Source organism: Danio rerio, chromosome 6, assembly GCF_049306965.1.
Source record: "Danio rerio strain Tuebingen ecotype United States chromosome 6, GRCz12tu, whole genome shotgun sequence".
NCBI classification, from domain to species: domain Eukaryota; kingdom Metazoa; phylum Chordata; class Actinopteri; order Cypriniformes; family Danionidae; genus Danio; species Danio rerio.
Window position 1 is genome coordinate 57670982 of NC_133181.1, and position 20189 is coordinate 57691170.

Sequence of the window (20189 nt, forward strand, 5' to 3'; positions counted from 1 at the left end):
AGGAATGATGACACGTCTGATTCTTTATAAACCAGATTTTTAAATGTTTTTTGAACATATTAAAGGCGGTTATATCTCTGATGCTGCCAAGGACACAATTCCACTCCTGTGCAGCTGTAACTGAAAAGGCACCCTGACCAAAGGATCAGGATTTTCCTGAGTGGGACAATACAGTCTCCTTGGGCCGCCCCTTGTGCTGCTCTGTATGTGGTGTTCCTAACGTTTACAAACTGACTGAGAGGTGGGCAGGACAGACCATGAATGATTTTTTACATCAGACAAATGTTTGAGCACTTAATGACATTTTCCCAGATTAACAATTTATGTTTTAGTAAAATGCTACAATGATGATGTCTTAGAGGCTTTTTATCCTATCCAGTATTTTAATTGTCTGTGTGTAAAGTGACTCTATGGGTTTTAATGTTGTTGTTTTTTTGCCTGTGACCAGGTTGTTAGACAGTAGGTTATATATGATAAAAGTATTGAATGCATAAATATTTTAGCTGCCTGCAGTGACATATGTGACCTTATGAACCGGAAGTTAGATATATTAAATTTAACACGGTTACATACCTTTTTAATTTGTGATTTAAAAGTTAATTTGGAGTCAGTTTGGACCCCAAGATATTTAAAATCAGATACAATTTGTAATTTGTCCCCCTCCACGTAGACATCTGATCAGCCTTAAGTTTAAAGCCTTATCAGTTTACTCATTGAGTAATTATGCTGAAAATGTAGCTTCCTGTATCACAGGATAAAATTAAACAAATTCACATTTAAATATTTATTTATACTATATTACTGTATAGTTGATAAAAAAAAATGTAACCCTGATGAGCCGCTAGAAGCTTTCAGATGCTTTTAGAGTCCTTAAAATCTAATGGGGTGATGTGAAGTGTGAGATTTTGTCCTTAAAGCACCCATGTTTCAGCCGTTTCTCAGCATGCCTTACTCTATAATGTTCTCGACTTGATGAAAATTCAGCCTTAGGTATTTTCAGAGCATCTCTCGTAAGTTTTTATACATTCATTAAAGCTTTGTGAAGTCTTCTCTAACAGTCATTACTCCTCAATGTCATCAAACCTCATTACCAAGTTTTCATCACCACATGTTGGCCAGTTTCAACATTAGATCTGTATGTGATCTTTTTTGAACACCAAGAGCTTTGCGTGAAAACAATGATAATTATCACTGTAATTTTCTCTTAATAAAATGATAGCATGATAAATAAACCTAAATATAATGTCCATGCTTTATTTAATGATTATTTAAAACTAGTTTTAATTCAAATAAGCAACACTGAACTACATTTAAAGCAATATGCAAGCAATATAAAGAGCGTACGGAAAATATTCAGACCTCCTTCAATTTTTCACTCTGTTTTATTGCAGCCGTTTGCTAAAATCATTAAGTTTTTTCCCCTCATTAATGTAAACACAGCACCCCATATTGACAGAAAAACACAGAATTGTTGACATTTTAGCACATTTATTAAAAAGGAAAGACTGAAATATCACATGGTCCTAGCTATTCAGACCCTTTGCTTAGTATTTAGTAGAAGCACCCTTTTGATCCAATACAGCCATGAGTCTTTTTGGGAAAGATGCAACAAGTTTTTCACACCTGGATTTGGGGATCCTCTGCCATTTCCTCCTTGCAGATCTTCTTCAGTTCTCACAGGTTAGATGGTAAACGTTGGTCATTTTCAATCTCTCCAGAGATGCTCAATTGAGTTTAAGTCAGGGCTCTGGCTGGGCCATTCAAAAACAGTCACAGAGTTTCAATTTCTAATTTTAGAAGAATATATATATATATATGAGCAATATCACATGAGTAGCAGTGTGCTATGGCTGTATATCAGCACTGGTGGGAGGCGTGCATTGCCTTAACGCCCCACTAGTGCTGATATACAGCCATAGCACACTGCTACGAGTATGATATTGCGTTTATCCAACAGTTCGACGGCACAATCTTGTACATAAAAAAGAAAATCAAACACATAGAGTCTAAAACCCCTTTGTATTAGAAACTACTTTCTTCCGCCATTCATTCACATCTGCAGCTGACGTCAGAACAGCAGAAGCCGTTACTAATTCACCAACGTCACTTTAGAGCTAGTGTTTGAATGATTCTCTATAGCGAATTTGTAGAGCCGTTTCTGGTATGTGACCCCCTTAAGGTGATGACAAAACAGCAAATTTTGCTAACATTTTAAGATTATAAGGCTGAACGTGACATGAAATGCCATCCGTCTACAGAGATTTCTCACCAGACTGCTGTTGTGTTTGCGATAAGGAGGGACAAGGCTGAATCCACCTTCTTATTTACAGCTTCTTATTGACTGTCCGGTCCACCTTAAAAACCACGAGGCTTTCGTTTTTCAGCTTTTTAATTCGTGTTCAAGAGGACACACTGAGCAAGGGCTTATTATGTGGTTCTAGCGCCATCTTGTGGATAGACAACGTCAACCGCCGCCAACAAGCTCTCAGAAATTGTAAATATTTTTAAATAGGCACTATTCTTGAAAATAAACTCCATAGTTGCAATCTAAACAACTACATTCTCGATTAAAAAAGCCTCAAAAGTATATTTTGTTGTCTAACCGCAGTAATATTTGTCAAACTGTAGTGTCTGCTTGTTGCTGGCTTTAGTTGGGGCGGAGCAATACACAAAGAGTAAAGAGGCTATATATTGAAAAATGTTATTATTACTCTGATCATATAACCCAGCACTAGTATCACCTATGCTGTATAAATCAAGTGCGCTGGTGTTTGTGTCGAGTGGGTTGAGACGCTCTTTATCTTTGACGAGTCTCTAATTAAATGCAGATGATTCTTGCCCTCGTCTTCATCCCACCATGACTCATGAACTGTAGGTTTAGGCCACAAAAGCTTAATCATGGCTTCAATCGGGTTCCCTCCATGACTTCATCTGCTGTCACCCCCCGAGGCTTTAATATGCACCTTTCCAATGATTCACCTCTGCGTAAACGGAGGACATGATGGTTTCACTCAATAACACTGATTCAGCTATGTGTGTGTGTATGCGTGCGTGTGTTTGTGTGTGTGTGAAATTGAACTGGATCGGTGATGAGGTTGATGTGGTAAATTCCCACAGAAAAGCACTGTGGTACAGTGATGGTAATAGCATGGTATTTTGAGGTATTGCGAGGAGCTGAATGATGGCAATATTCATGGATGTGGTTTTTACTTCAAGATACTTCAAAGAATGGTTTATTTCCATCCTAGAAGAAGATTTGTTTTATGCTCACAGGTTAACTAAAACCGTGATGAAATTAGGCTGTAATTAAATAAAAGAATTTGGTTTAATAATAATAAAATAAAATAATATGCAGTTTTAAAGTTATCATAGATTGTACGTGATTTTAATACAGCATTAATATAATATTTATGGAGTCAATCTAGGGCCATATATATATACTTACTAAATAAAAGAAAGTTTTGCAAACAAAAAATAAAGTATTGAGCAAAAAAATAAAAATAAATACATGCAAATCGCCAAAAATCACAAAGCAAAAACTAACTTTTGAGAAATGAAAATTAATTTTACTTGCAAAAATAAAGAACTGCCAAGGGAAACTTTTTTTGAGAAATAAAAAGGAAATTTGCAAACAAAAAAAAAAACTAAAAAAAAAACTAAAAATAAAAAATAAAAAAAATAAAAATCAAGCAGTGCAAAAAGCTAAATTAAACCAAAATATATGCAATAAAGAAAAAAAAATATTTGTTTATTTATAAATATTTTTTTATTTATTTATAGCATTAGCATAGCATTGCCTTTACAAAACCAAATGTTACAAGGGAACTTGGGTGTTCACTGGGCTGTAAGACCACCGTGATACTGTGTCTCCAGGTGATGAAATCGCTTAAATGGAGGCTGGTCCAGGCCTGCCATAACCCTCCAAAGTTCCCTTGACTCCGCCCGCTTGTCAAATCAGGGTCACAAAGTAAAACGCACAGAAACATGAAGTGCAAAGTGAAAACAGCATCGCAAACTCACAACTGACTACAAAGCAAATCAAATTGAGCATTGCAATTGACTGGACGGGTTTAGTAAAAGCAATGCTATAAAAAAGTGTTTTGCAAATATATATAGGTAATATATATATATATATATTTTTTTTTTTTTTTTCTCAATTTTTATTAGCAGTATTTTTTGTTTACATGTCAAATGTTCCTCAGCTTAATTTTCCATTTGCAGTTTTATATTTTTGTAAGTAAAATAACTTTCTTTTCTGAAATTAATTTTCGCTTTCGATTTGCTTTTATTTATTTATTATTATTTTTATTTTATTTTTTTGCTCAATGCTTACATATATATGGCCCTAGATTGACTCCATAAATATTCAACATTTTTAAAGATTTGATTGAGGTAAAAGGCTTTTTTATGGGTAAAAAGATTGTTTTGATTGATCTTTTACCGAGGAGAAAAAATCTAGATCTAATGTTAAGAGGATGGACTCCTCTAAGCAAGATTTCATGAAATGTACAGTATGCAGCTGAAAAATTTATTATTCTTTATGTGAAAAAACATGTTTTCTTTTTGTTGTGCAAAACATGTTAAAAATATTCCTAAGTGCTGTTCAACAATCCAAGGAAATGTTTTACAGTATTTCCTATTATATGTTTCTTCTGAAGAAAGCCTTTTTTAATTTGGCTGGAATAAAAAAGTAAAAGCTGCTAAGGTCAATATTTTTAGCCCCCTTATTATTGTCTACAGAACAAACCACTGTTGTCCAATGACTTAATTAATTAACCTAACTTGCCTAATTAACCTAGTTAAGCGTTTAAATTGCACTTTAAGTGAATACTAATGTCTTGCAAAATAACTAGTACAACATTCTGCACTGTCATCTTGACGAAGACAAAAGAAATTAGTTAATAAAATTTGTTGTAAAATGTATTAAAAAATGTGTTGAAAAAATATTTCCTGTCAAAGAACACTTGGGAAAGCTGAAATCTTAAATAAGCACACATGAGCTCATTCTACCAGAAAAAGTGACTGTTTGCCTTATATCTGGGCCTCATTATTCCCTCAAGTAAGAAATTCACTTTCCAGAACCATCACCTTCTCTGTTCCCTACTGGTGTAATGATTGAGTCCTAAATAACTTTGGATGAAAGTGTCTGCCAAATGTTCCATTGATCATTTTTTCTTTTTATTCATAGTGTGTAAAGGAGACCCAAAGGCAGTAGACAAGGTGAAGATGTCTGTCAAGGCGACGGGTCTGCAGCGTTCCCGTTCAGACGCGGGCCGGGACAACGAGCACCGCAAGCCTCCCTCAGGTCTGATGAAACCATCCGCCGGCAGCTCTTTCGGCTACAAAAAACCTCTGACCACTGGCACCGCCACTGTGCTGACGCCAGGGGGTGCCACCATCACCAGCGGATCTGCTACGGTGGGCAAAACCCCCAAATCCTCAGGCATCCCCATCAAACCGGTGCCAGGCGGAGGAGCACGCAAAAACAGCCTAGACGCCAGCGGATCTGAACAGGGATTTCTTGCACCCAACGCCCGTGGCAGTATTCAGTATCGCAGTCTGCCACGACCTGCCAAAAACAGTGCCATGAGCCTAACGGGACGGCCTATCAGTGGCAACATCGATTCCAGTCTCCTCTCTCTCAAACCTGTGCCAGCTTTACCCAACACCATGCCCAGCCGAGGGAAAGACGGAGGCAGCCTGAAAGCAGCCAGCCGCACCAGCAGCACTGGACCGGTCAACCAGACGGACCGCGAGAAGGAAAAGGAACGAGCAAAGGCCAAAGCAGACCTGGAGATCAGCTGCCTGAAGGCTGAGAGCCAGGCGGATGGGTGCGGGGAAACCCTGGAGAAGATACATCGAGTGCGGAGGACCAGCAGCAGTAAATACCCTGAGCTGAGCTCTCCCACCAGCACACCCAGGTAAAAGCATACAGTTGAATCAAATTATGAATTGTTTTTTCAAATATTTCCCAAATTAACCAGTTAAACTCCGCGCACGGCACGTCATCGACTTTCGCTTTAAGATTTAAAGGGCTAGCATTGCACCAGACCCTCTTAAGTGGTTTCGTTTGAAAGTGTAGAATCTATATTTTATGCACATATGCATCACTTTGGGTTTTATTCTACAGTGCAAAAGTTGTTTACACTTCAATTCACAGTATTTTGGATACCCGAGCTGGGTATTTTACAGTGGTTCATTTTAAATTTCTTTTATTATATTGCCGGTTCTCATATGGTTCTAGCATTATTTTTACTGAATTATATTCACATATCAAACAGTTGTCGAATGAATCGCCGTGTTTCCATGGCGCAGAAATGAAAACAATACATTTATGATCAATAAGCAGCCCCAGATAGCACAGACAGCTGTCATCTCTTACCTTATGCTGTGCGCTTCAGGGCCATTTCTCCTCTGTTTTTGAGGTGATGTGCATAAGTAATCCTTTTATATGTCTGATATGGTCCAAACACAGTTAATTATGTTTGATCAAACAAAAGAATAGTGAAATATGAAAACAATGATCAATCCCTGTGGCTTGTACAGCACCTCTCATCAGTTGTAATGCAATAACTTTTGCATAGATTATGGTAGAGACATGTTTCTTTTTTCCTATGATTACAGCCATGTGCAGAAACCACCAAAATTAATTACAGCATGCTAGATCACACAGAACATAAAAGGTACACTTTCAAATTTGCGTTTTTAAAAAAAAATACAGAAAGCGCCTCTTTTTTTAGGTGTTTATTATAACACAGATAACATATACAGATATTTTAAACACTTTCAACAGTGTTTTATTAAAATTCAAAATGTTTTCTTTAAAATAATACCAATTTTTTGCATTTACACCTCTGCATGTAGATTAGGGAAGCTTTTAAATCTAGGTAGACAAAATCCAGGCGGAAATCCCAAAATAACAGCAGAGCGAGGACATATTCGCAGTATGTCTGATAATATTTTTTCAATCTTATTTGTTTTATTTCGGCTAGAATAAAAGCAGTTTGTAATTTTTTAAAACAATTTTAAGGTCAATTTTATTAGCCTTGATAAGCAATTAACAGGGAGCAGACCATCATTATCAAATGACTTGCCAAATTACCCAAACTTTAACCTAATCTAGTTAAGCCTTTAAATGTCACTTCAAGCAAAATACTAGTATCTTGAAAAATATCTAGTCAAATATTCAAAACTATTAGGCTTACAAATGTGTTCTGAAAAAATATTCTGTCTGTCAAACAGAAATTGGGGAAAAAAATACAGGAGGGCTAATAATTCTGGAGGGCTAATAATTCAGACTCCAACTGTATATCAAACAACTATATCATGTTATTAATTCATTAATAACTACTGTATATCAAATATATCAAACATTCATTGCAACTCAAATTCATTATATTAGTAATTAAATTGTGGTTAAATAAACTCATATTACTGTACTGTAATGGAATGGAAATAACCTAAAATCTTCTAAATGGCATAAAATAAACATATATTAAAAGATATATAATGCAATAAAATCTAATCTGAATATAAAATAAAATTTATAGCAGTTTTAAATAAAATTGAAAACATCTGGGAAATCTACAAGAAATAAAACTTTCTCTTGAGGAAAAATATAATAAGAAATACTATGAAAAATGTCCTTGCTCTGTTAAACACTTTGGGAAATATTAGAATATAAAGAAATAATATAAATTAATTTATGAAATTTAGGATGGGGCGGCATGGTAGCTCAGTGGTTAGCATTGTCGCCTCACAGCTAGAAAGTCACTGGTTCAAGTCCCAGCTGGGCCAGTTGGTGTTTTGTGTGGAGTTTGCATATTCTCCCTGTTTTGGCGTGGGTTTCCTCCGGGTGCTCCGGTTTCCCCCACAGTCCAAAGACATGAATTGAATAAGCTAAATTGTCTGTAGTGTATGTGTGTGAGTGAGAGTGTAGGGTTGTTTCCCAGTACTGGGTTGCAGCTGGAAGGGCATCCGCAGTGTAATACATATGCTGGATAAGTTGGCGGTTCATTCCACTGTGGCGACCTCTGATAAACAAAGGGACTAAGCCAAAAGAAAATGAATGAAGTTTAAGATGATGTTCTTTTGCATGGCAATGTATATAAATAACAGAACAATCAATATTTGGATTTTTCAAATAATAATTGCGTATCAATTTCCAACATAAAAATGTGACAGCAGTAGCTATGCAGCACTTCAAAAACTAAAATAGCAGGAATATATAATTGATTGGTTTTCGAATAGTAAGCAACTTTTTTTGCAGGAAATGCTCTGCAGATGCTATGTGTGTGTGTTTACATTACGCAAGAGATGCTCTTCAATTATTCAAAATCTTCCTTTCTGGACTGGAGTATCAAGAGCCTCTGAGGCTGATTTTTAGTTCCCCTTGATTTAGTTCCTGTGGATGTTCTACATGACCACAGCAGGTCTTTGAGTTCACCTAAATAAAAATCTAATATATGGCAATATATGCAAATCATATATACAGTTGAAGTAAGAATTATTAGCCCCCCTTTTAATTTTTTTTTTCTATTTTAAATATTTCCCAAATGATGTTTAACAGAGCAAGGAAATTTTCACAGTATGTCTGATAATATTTTTTCTTTTGGAGAAAGTCTTATTTGTTTTATTTAGGCTAGAATAAAATCCGTTTTTAATTTTTTAAACACCATTTTAAAGTCAATATTATTAGCCCCTTTATATATATATATATATATATATATATATATATATATATATATATATATATATATATATATATATATATATATATATATACAGTATATACACATTTTTGATAAAAAAAAATATCTAGTCAAATATTATTTATTGTCTGTCATACCCGGAGAGACGGATCCAAACGCAAATGCTGTTAACCCAAAGGATTTTATTAACTCTTCAAAACAATGATGAGCCGAGGCTTATGACTCAAATGTAAATGATGAGATCGCTCTGCGAGAACGAAAGGTAACAAGGCAACAGTGTCCAAACCGGCAGGCGTGAGAGAGGACAGGCAGGCGAGCATCGATCGGGAGGCAGATGGGACAACGGAGGACAGTCAAGTTCAGCTTCGGACAGACGAAATCGAAAGTAGGTGGCTGGCCGGGGTGAATCCAAAAATAAAACAGAAAAAACACAGGCAACCGAGCAAAATCTGGGCAGAAGAGAAAAACAGAATCAGAACATGAAGTAATGAATGACAATGACAAGAATCAAGACATTGTAGCGAGATAATTATTAGCAAGGCTATTATTAGCAGGTTATGGTAATTAGACAAGTTATAATTGTGTAATGATGGTTTGTTCTGTGTAGACTATCGGAAAAGAATATAGCTTAAAGGGGCTAATAATTTTGACCTTAAAATGGTTTTAAAAAATGTAAAACTGCTTTTTTTTCTTGTCGAAATAAAACAAATAAGACTTTCTCCAGAAGAAAAAATATTATCAGACATACTGTGAAAATTTCCTTGCTCTGTTAAACATCGTTTGGGAAATATTTAAAAAAGAAAAAAATTCAAATGTGGTTTAATAATTCTGGTTTCAATTGTATCTTCATCAGAATTCTGCTGCTAATTATAATAATAACCTTTATTTAACCAGGTAAGTCAATTAAGGACCTAGAGGCAACATGAAAAGTACATGCGGTACAAAGCAGTAGGGACACGATACAATAACAATTTCACAAATGCAGATAATAACATATAAAACCAACAAAAAAACTAAAAACAAGCACAATGATCTTGAACTATTGACTGAGTAGAATTTGTAAAAGATGATAGCGGAATGAAAGTGCTGAGCTTTAAGGTCTGCTGCAGATGATATCAAGCATCAGCAGCAGAAAACTGAAAAGAGTAAGGACCAAGTGAAGTGCGAGCTTTGGGTATGCAAAGGTTAATGAAATTATAATATAAAATAATTCTCTGTGTTTCTTGAGCAGGTTATTAAGCAGCAAGTCTCTAGCCCATCCGCCTAGTCTGGCTCACCTGGACAAGCTGAACTCCAACAGTCTGGACTCCTGCATCCCCATCCATGACCTTCCCCCAAAGATCCCTCCGTTCTCCAAGCTGCAGGACCTGGCGGGCGGCCGTGTGGCTCCACGCCTCAGCCCGAGCCCCGCGCCGGTGCTGCACATCGACTCTCCGAGTTGTTTCTCGGGTCAGGCTCTGTCTGTCAGCAGCTCACCTATCCTTTACCCGAAGATGTCCGGCCTGCACCGCAGCATGGAGTCTCTGCCGCTGCATATGAGCCTTCCTGCTAAAGCCGATCTGGGGGAGCGAGAGGAGGGCAGGAGCACCGGGACGTGGGGTGCCAGCAGCCGGACGTCTGTCACTTTAGGAGACAGGTGAGGCCGGGACTTTATTTCCCAAATGATGTTTAACAGAGCAAGGAAATTTTCACCTTATTTCCTTAAATAGTTTATTCTTTTGGTGAAAGTCTTATTTGTTTTATTTTGGCTAGAATAAAAGCAGATTTTAATTTTTTAAAACCATTTTAAGGTCATTATTATTAGCCCCCTTAAGCTATATTTGTTTTGATTGTCTACAGAACAAACCATCATTTGGGAAATATTTTAAAATGAAAAAAAAATTACAGGAGGGCTAAAAATTTTCCCGTCAACTGTATGTGTGTATTTAATTGACTTTGCATCAGACTACAAAAAACGAATAACCATTTGTGTGAGGCATTTAAAATGCAGTTTCTTGATGATGTTTTCTCTGCTGGCTGCTGTTTAGCCCCATTCACACGGGGCTTCAGCGTCAACGCTTACCGTTTACTTTGAATGGGTGACGTCAGGCGTTGCCGAACTGCATTGTGGATCCGTTGGCGCTGATTCAGAGGCGTTTCTCGCTGCAGAAGTTGGGACTAGTTTAACTTTTCAAGCGCGGATGGAAGCGTCAGCCAATCAGATTGCTGTATGCAAATACACCAGCTCACACAGTGGCCTATTGCTGACGGAATTTCATTGGCTGACGCTGCTATGACGATCGCAGCAACCCCAACTTCAGTCAAGCGTTGACTCTGAAGCCCTGAATGGGGCGTTATCAGTCCCATACAATTTTTTTTTAATCCTTTTTCTGAAAGTCTTGATAACGCCATCAAGTTTTTATTTTATTATTTTTGCAAGCAGGATTGCAAAAACATTATTTGCTGTACTCTGCCATTGATAGTCTTACATCTTTATTATTAATATTATTATTTTATCTTATTTTATTAATATTATTATTAATTGTGAGCCCTTTTTATCCATTAAAAAATATCTCCCATTTGGAACAATATTTGATTTTATTATCATTTATGAATTAATTCATTATTCATCAATAATACATTAAGAATATAATTCATGTACAGTAAATGATTATCAGCAATATATTACTTATTATGTGTATAACATTTGTAATTTTTACAGTTTAAATCCAATTATTATTGTCAGTAATTGTAGTAGTAGTAAAAGTAGTATAATTACTGATTGTACTTTTTAAAATATCACACATTGCATATTAATGTACTGTATATTCATATTTGGAGTATATATATCACTGCTATAAATAATATATATTAATTAATTATTTTATTATATTGATTGTATAAATTTTATTGTATACTATATGTGTGAGTATATGTATTTTGTTATACACAGTTGAAGTCAGAATTATTAGCCCCTCTTTTATTTATTTATTTTTTTTTTTGTTTTTTATATGTTTCCCAAATGCTGTTTAACAAAGCTATTAATTTTTCACAGTATGTCTGATAATATTTTTTCTACTGGAGAAAGTCTTATTTATTTTATTTAGGCTAGAATAAAAGCAGTTATTAATTTATATAAAACCATTTTAAGGTCAAAATTAGTAGCCCTTTTGAGGCTATATATTTTTCCAATAGTCTACAGAACAAACCATCGTTATATAAAGACTTGCCTAATTACCCTAACCTGCCTAGTTAACCTAATTAACCTAGTTAAGCCTTTAAATGTCACTTTAAGCTGTATAGAAGTGTCTTGAAAAATATCTAGTTAAATATGATTTACTGTCATTGTGGCAAAGATAAAATAAATCAATTATTAGAAATGAGTTATTAAAACTATTATGATTAGAAATGTGTTGAAAAAAAATTTATCTTCTTTTAAACAGAAATTGAGGGGCTAATAATAATTCAAACGGGGGCTAATAATAATTTTGTCTTCAACTATATATATATATATATATATATATATATATATATATATATATATATATATATATATATATATATATACATATATATATATATATATATATATATATATATATATATATATATATATATATATATATATATATATATATACATATATATATATATATATATATATATATATATATATATATATATATATATATATATATATATATATATATATATATATATATATACACATATATTTAAACATACATTATTATTTGTGTGTGTATAATGTTATATCTACAAAAATATAATATTATAAAATATTTAATTATTAATTATAGTAATTCATACTTTTTCCATAATATTTAAAAAATTGTAAACAGTTCTCATTTATTTAAAAATAATGTACTTTTAACCATTAAGGAAAATTAATAATACCATTAATCATACATTTGCTATCATTTAAATCATCTACTGTGCAAGAGTCTCCCCCTGCTGGTGAAGAGAGGCTGAACTTGATTAGTTAAACATGCACACACTGCATTGGCCTGGATATTTAATTCAAGTTTATTTTATATAGCGTTTTTTTACAAAAATTACCCTTCTAAAGAAGCTTTACAAAAAGTGCACTTTAGTACAATACCATCAGACAGATTTTGAGAGTGTTTTGTAGAAAGATATCAGAGTAATGCTAGTCTAACTGCAGTACTTCCAGATGAGGCATTTGTGCGTGCTGCCCAGTTTCCGCCAATCCAGAGAGTGGATTGAACATAAAACAGTTAAGTCGTTCTTAAAAAAAACTTAGGAATTGTGTTTCTCATTTTAAATAAGTAGTTAGAACAAGCAGCAAAAGTTTAGTTTTTTCGGTGTTTAGATTAGTTTAGAAACTGATAGGAACACCTAACCCCAGAAAGGGCTGAGCTACAGTTATTTTATCTAAAGCGAGCGACTTCAGCTGATTCTGCTGTGTTATTATGTCTTCAGATACTCCAGCGGTCATTCAGAGGGTGAAGGACGGGAACGTCGGCATTCCCACACCATCACCAGCATGACGGATTCAGCCACTCCACCTCAGCTGCCTTCACCAACACACACCACACCGGCCTACATCGGCAAAACACCACCAACCAGTGTGGGTGAGTGAACACAACAGCTCTTCATGGTGATGAGAAGCAGACCTGCCACCACAGTCTTTATTAAAAAGTTCATATATTAACATGTTTTTACAGTTACGATACAATACCAGGGCTGAGCCTGGTCAGTACCTGGATGGGAGACCACTAGGGAACACTAGGTTGCTGTTGGAAGTGGTGTTAGTGAGGCCAGCAGGGGGCGCTCAACCTGTGGTCTGTGTGAGTCCTAATGCCCCAGTAAGAAGTGAAGGGGACACTACATTGCCATTGGGCGCCGTCTTTTGCATGAGACGTTAAACCGAGGTCCTGACTCTCTGTGGTCATTAAAAATCCCATGGCACTTCTCGTGAAAAAGTAGGGGTCTAACCCTGGTGTCCTGGCCAAAGTCCCTCTATCGGCCCTTATGATCATGGCCTCCCAATCATCCCCTTCCACCAAATTGGCTCTATCACTGTCACTCCACTCCACCAATAGCTGGTGTGTGGTGAGCGCACTGGCGCCTTTGTCCTGTGGCTGCCGTCGCATCATCCAAGTGGATGCTGCACACTGGTGGTGGTGTGGAGAGACCCCCCTCATGATTGTTAAGCGCTTTGGGTGTATGGCCATACACAATAAATGCGCTATAAAAATACACATTTCATTTACAATACGATACAATACTGAAATTATCTGGGCTATGCCCATGGGTGAACTAATCTATTTTGTCTCCTATACAGAACCTATAGGATGTTGCACATGCATGAATCAGTGCCTGAGATTACTCTTTGTTCCAGAGTCATTTTAAAGTTCACAAGCTGTGACCGTTTTTTTTATTTTATTTTTTTTATAATCCGTATTGTGATGCAGTTCCTATAGACAGGGCTGGACTGGGACAAAAAAATCGTCCCTGGCAATTTGGGTCAGAGCGTCCCCCTACATCAATCAAAATGCTCCCCATCTGTGCATGCCCTTGAATATGTTTACCAACTCCCATTCTATAAAAGCACAAAAGCCATAAATAGGATATAACAAGAGTTGACAAAATAAAAGCGTAAAACAATTAATTTATTATTAAAATAAAATTATAATCCACTCTGGAAGTCCATCTTGTGTGTGCCGGTGTGTTTTGAGAGAGAATATATTAAATAATGGACTTAACAAAAACTGCCTGCTGATGCACAGTTATTGTTGACTAATAAAATCAAGATAAATAATAAAAGTGATGTATTAGAGACCTTTAAATAAATGTTTAACTCAACAATGAAACATCAAACGTTGCTAAAAGATTTTACATTGTCAATCAAATGAACTTAAACAATTGAAAAATGCAACAAATAATTATTTGGGCTCGAACTACAAAACTAAATGTAAAAAAAGTTGCTTAGTTGCACACTAGTTTGCTCATGTATAAATATCATCATCAGCATTATAGGGGTGAGGCAGTGGCGCAGTAGGTAGTGCTGTTGCCTCACAGCAAGAAGGTCGCTGGTTCGAACCTCGGCTCAGTTGGCATTTCTGTGTGGAGTTTGCATGTTCTCCCTGGCTTCGTATGGGTTACCTCCGGGTGCTCCGGTTTCCCCCACAGTCCAAAGACATGGATGGTGCAGGTGAATTGGGTAGACTAAATTGTCCATAGTGTATGAGTGTGTGTGTGTGTGGATGTTTCCCAGAGATGGGTTGCGGCTGGAAGGGCACCCGCTGCGTAAAAACTTGCTGGATAAGTTGGCGGTTCATTCCGCTGTGGCGACCCCGAATTAATAAAGGGACTAAGCCGACAAGAAAATGAATGAAATATCATTATAACCATATTGTATAAATGCTATTGTCACTATAAACCTACGTCATGCTGACAATCAAAAACACTATGTCATGATATCTCATGCGACCGAGTGCATCTTAAAATACATGAATGGCACCCCTCATAGAGCTTGAGAAGCAGACATTCTTTATCATTTGTAAAATAAAGACTTGCAGGTTAAGGAAACAGCATAGGAGGAAGTTGCCGCGGGCCGCCGTGCAGATTAAAAGTAAAAAAAGGTGCATTTATGAAGACAGATAGATAACTAGATAGAATAGACAGGAATATATTGATCTGTGCCCCGCTGCACAATGCAGACGCAAAAGGCAAATGCCTGCTCGCTGCTTCAGCTCTCCCGCGTGTGAGAAACAGGTGTGACTCTCAACTATTTTGACAAATACACACCTACATTGCAAGAAACATCTTACTTTCAGAGCGTCACAGATCACAATATTGTCAATTAATTAGGTAGAAAAACACGATAGTCTGCCAGTCTATGGGCCGATCAGATCATAAGAAGATGATCAGCCCGGCCCAAAAAGTACGTCGACCCAGCGGGAAACTGCCTGGTCTGCCAGATAACCATTCCTTCCCTGCCTATAGTAACGGATTATTGAATGAGAAAACAGTGGACGTGGCTTCCCACATAGCAAAATTTCTCTGGCCCAGCTCTGGCCCACACAATCAGGTTTTGCTTGGCCCACATGCCGCAGTGAATTACGGTGCATGACTGGACCAAATCTGGCTTCCAGACAAGGGCCAAACACGGACCATATCTGGGCCAAGTCTCAGCCAAGTTAATAACTCATAACTGGGCCTGAACTGGGCCAGATAGGTTGGTGTGTCACGATTGCAATGAAATTGATAAACCCATGAAGTGATGCGCTTTAGGCACACTATGGGCACGCTTTTTCTCAAAGTGACCTGATTGGTAGAATTTTTTTTCTTTACTCAAAAATGATTTTAGTGTATTTTAAATGTGGGTCAAGACTGGCCAAACTCACATGGCCCACTTATCAAATTTTTAAATCTGGGCCAAATACTACGTTTTTCATCTGGCCCAAATCTTGTGTGCCGCCTTAAAGACGGTGCCACCTCTGCCAAACCCGGGCCATGTTTGGCCCACATGCTGTATGCCAGTGCCGGATGAATGCCTGCTGTGCCAGCTTTATGCCAAATCTGGGCCAGAATTCTTTGCTACTAGGGTTGTTTTTCTACTGCGAGCCGATAGGATGTTGTAAAGTAGGCGATTCATTTATAAAGATCGAGAAAAGGGTTTCAAAATAGTTATTACAACCTTACAGAATCCTCCTGCTCAACATTTGTGTTAGTTGTTAAAACGGACAGTGTGAGGGGCGTGGTTTGGTATGTTAGCCACGCCCAATAGTTCATACAGACCTAATCTGAGAATTTAACTGAAAACAAACAGGAAGTGCATTTTTGTAAAGATTACTAAAGCATTTTCTTAATGACTTGCACAGATAAATCGTTCACCACAAAAACTAGCAATGTGTGCCAACAAAATCAATATGATTAGATCTGATTTCATTTGTACTCTAAAGATTCATCCAATATGAGTGAATCTTTCATCAGTGCTCCATCATTAGTCACATTATCCATCCGTTCCACAGTGACTCCGATCCCGAACTCCGGCTCTGGTTCTGGGATCACACGCTCCAGCAGCATCCCTGCATCTGATCTGGGCTACGATCTGTATGGGACATCCCCTCTGGGCAGCTCTCTGTCTCTGGCTGACCGACCCAAGAGCATGATGAGGTCTGGGTCATTCAGAGAACCTGCTGAAGACGGTGAGACACATGCACTCAGACATAGACAAAAATATATGTGCTATCTGTTGTTTTTTAAGTTTAATGAGCCATAATAACCTATTCATTTATTCATTTATTGCCATTTAGTGTTACACGAATTTTAATTGCTGAAGTTTGATTAATAGCTCAAGAACAGAATAATTTTATGTATTATTATATTTAATAAATGTATTTGTTTACTTTAGTTATTATTTTCTAGTATGTTAAGTATTTTTGTGCTGTAGTAATTATTTTTTAACATGGATATTTTGTATAATTTTTAATAAAGTTAACTTTTAAGTCTATTTTTTGTGTAATAATATATTTAATTTATTTGAGCTCTATTTAAAATGTTTTTAATAGTTTTGGTCAACAATAATAATTCTGATAGCTACTTGAGCAATTTAATTTTTTTTTTTATCTTTTTAAAATTTATTTCAATGAAAAATATCTTGAATTCATTTTTAAAGATTAGTTAAATATGAAAAGTGTGTGCTATCTGGTGCTTTTAGGAGTTTAATGAGCTGTAATTACCTAGTTTTCAGCCTTTTAGTGATACAGGGATTTTATTCGTTGTAGTTTGATCTCATTTTTAGTAATTGCTCAATAACAGAGTTATTTATATATCAACATCATATTTAATAAAGTTATTTGTTTACTTTTGTTTTTTTTTTCTTGTATTTCAAGTATTTTTGTTCTTTAGTAATTGTTTTTTTTAACATGGCTATTTGTTTATTTTAATTTTTAAAAACATTTTAAAGTTAACCTTTAAGCTTATTTTTGTGTTGAATACAGTACATTTAATTTATTTGAGCTCTATTTAAAATGTTTAAGTGTTTTTAATAGTTTTGGTCAGCAGTAATAATTCTGACAGCTACTTAAGCTATTTAAATGCTATGTTTTTAAAATTTACCTCATTTAAAAATATATATCATAAGTTAACTTTTAAAGATTAGTTAAATATGAAGAATATGTGTTATCTGCTGCTTTTAAGAGTTTAATGAGCTGTAATAACCTAGTTTTCTGCCATTGGTGATACGAGAATGTTAATTGTTGTAGTTTGGTCTCATTTTTTAATGATAGCTCAACAGCTATTTTATCTTTTTTTGTGTTTAAGTTACATATATTTTAGCTCTGTTTCAAGTTTTATAGTTTTAATAGTTTTGGTAAACAATATTAGTTCTAAAAGCTACTTTACTTATTTTTTATACATTTATTTCATTTAAAAATATCTTGAATTTTTATGTGTTTTCTCGTGCTTTTAAGAGTTTAATGAGCTATAATAACATTTAATGATAAAATAATTTAAATTGTTGTAGTCTGATCTCATTTTATTTATGTTATTTATTTTATAAATAAAATAATATCCTTTAATAAAAATGTTAGTTTACTACTTTTTCTGTTTTCATTTTAATTGTAGTGCTTTAGTGTGTACATATAGTTTTAAATATTACTGTTTTGTAATTTGATCATTTTAAATAACAATAACAATTTTACAATAAGTGTAACAATTGAAGTTGACAATTTAAGTGTTTATTATTAATTTATTTTATCTCTATTTAAATTTTACTTGAATGTTTTTAATAGTTTCAGACAGTTACTTACATTTTAATGTATTATGTAAAAAAACATTTTAAAATGTATTGAATTAATCTTTATGATTTATTAACTATTTAAACAAATCCATATTGTTAAAGTTGATGAAAATGCTCTCTTGACTTAAATTAAATATTGAATAAAAATGAACAATTTATTCATAATATTTTCAAATATGTCTGCTTAATTATTAAGTGATGCATCATTGACCTCCATTTTGTCAATTTGTTTGTAACCTGTATTTTCCTCTCCTCAGTTCATGGATCTGTGCTGTCTCTGGCCTCAAATGCCTCGTCAAACTATTCGGTGAGTAGAAATGGGATGATAAAACAGGGTTGATTTATGTTTGTCCACATGATGTGATATGTAAAAACCTTGCATTGCTTGCAGGGGTTTAGTGCAAAAAAAGAAAAACTAAAATGTCACATCTCATAGTTAATCACTCTTGAACTTGATAATGTACATAAAAATTTCAATTCAGCTCATGTCCATGTTTAAACGTATAGAAGTGAATAAAACCCTAACATGAATGGCCCTTTAATTCCAGCACTTCTCTCCAAAACGCATGCTTTTTTCTCCTCTATCTCCTGTCTTTGCTTATCTTGCTTGCTCTTTATCTCCATTTCTCTGTCATGCATTTTCAGAACGAAGAGAGAATGCAAGGAGAGGTAAGACTTTCCTTAAACTCTGTTGTCAGTTTGACCATTTTCCTTTTACTTCTCTTTTTTTTTGCCATCTCTCAATAATAAAAGCATTCACATTCACTTTTGATTGTCTGATTTACATTTGTGAGCTCATTTTGTTTAAGAACTCCCATATAAAGTCTTCACACTTCTACTTTCTTCGATCTGGGCTGAGTTCAACTTTGTAGATAAAACCTTTTTTTGTTTTTTAAATAAAAAGTCTTAAAATGTAAAACAACTTAAAAAAAATATCACATAATGTAAATAAGATGTCATTTAATAAGAATATGTCAATAACTCTATTTTGACAAAAATGTCAGATAGATTTTTATAATTCTAAGGTGACGATTTGTGATTTGATAAAAGCAGTAAAGGTGGGCTCTGTGTTGAAAAAGGGGCATTGAAAGCTCTGACCAATCAGAATGAAACATCAAACAGTTTGATTGGCTGTAAATAACAGCGCGTTCTACACTCATGAGGTGAGGCTAGTTGGCTTTAGCCTGTTACAGCTACAGATACATACGCAAGTCATATATTCTTTACTTCCAAGAGCAATGTATGAATATTTTGTGCCTTTAAACAAGCCTGTTACAGGCTCCAATAACAATGATGAGAACGTGGCCCAGGAGCATCGCTAGATCCCATTTTAGGGGCACATGCCCCAGCCAAAAAGTTCAGTGCACCAGTAAAATGTTTGAAATTTACAGTATATGCCAGTGTATTCATTATCCCAGAATAAACCGCTCACCTGTGTAAAGCACACTCAGAATTGCACAATGTTTTCCCAGAAACATGAAATGTTAATAAAAAAAGTGTCTGGTGCACATGGAGAGATCTGTCAAACCCACTCACCTGCATGTATTCATATTTGTCAAACAGCTCTAGAGTTCATTTTGGGTTTTAGTGGTTTTGATCTGATTGCTTGGTGCATAGCAATGTTTAGATGGAGAAATTAAACGTGCAGTGGGTGATCTGCCAAAATGCTAACCGCTTAGCATATTATCTTTGGCTGGCGGGGAGGGACT

At 35.3% G+C, this 20189-nt stretch overlaps 1 protein-coding gene across 18 annotated transcripts in view; it reads left to right on the forward strand.

Annotated features, from left to right (window-relative positions):
• nav1b (neuron navigator 1b) overlaps window positions 1-20189 on the forward strand; it is a 214166-nt gene that overhangs the window by 156880 nt on the left and 37097 nt on the right. For 10 of the 18 annotated variants that reach the window (XM_073954708.1, XM_073954705.1, XM_073954707.1 and 7 more), the window contains 5 exons: window positions 5189-5921; window positions 9943-10347; window positions 13152-13303; window positions 16709-16885; window positions 18738-18787. In XM_073954708.1, the coding sequence (XP_073810809.1) occupies window positions 5189-5921; window positions 9943-10347; window positions 13152-13303; window positions 16709-16885; window positions 18738-18787 (1517 nt within the window). Of the gene's footprint in view, window positions 1-5188; window positions 5922-9942; window positions 10348-13151; window positions 13304-16708; window positions 16886-18737; window positions 18788-19125; window positions 19150-20189 lie in introns of all 18 variants that reach the window. The other 8 variants (XM_017356758.4, XM_073954706.1, XM_068222074.2 and 5 more) reach the window with 1 other exon arrangement.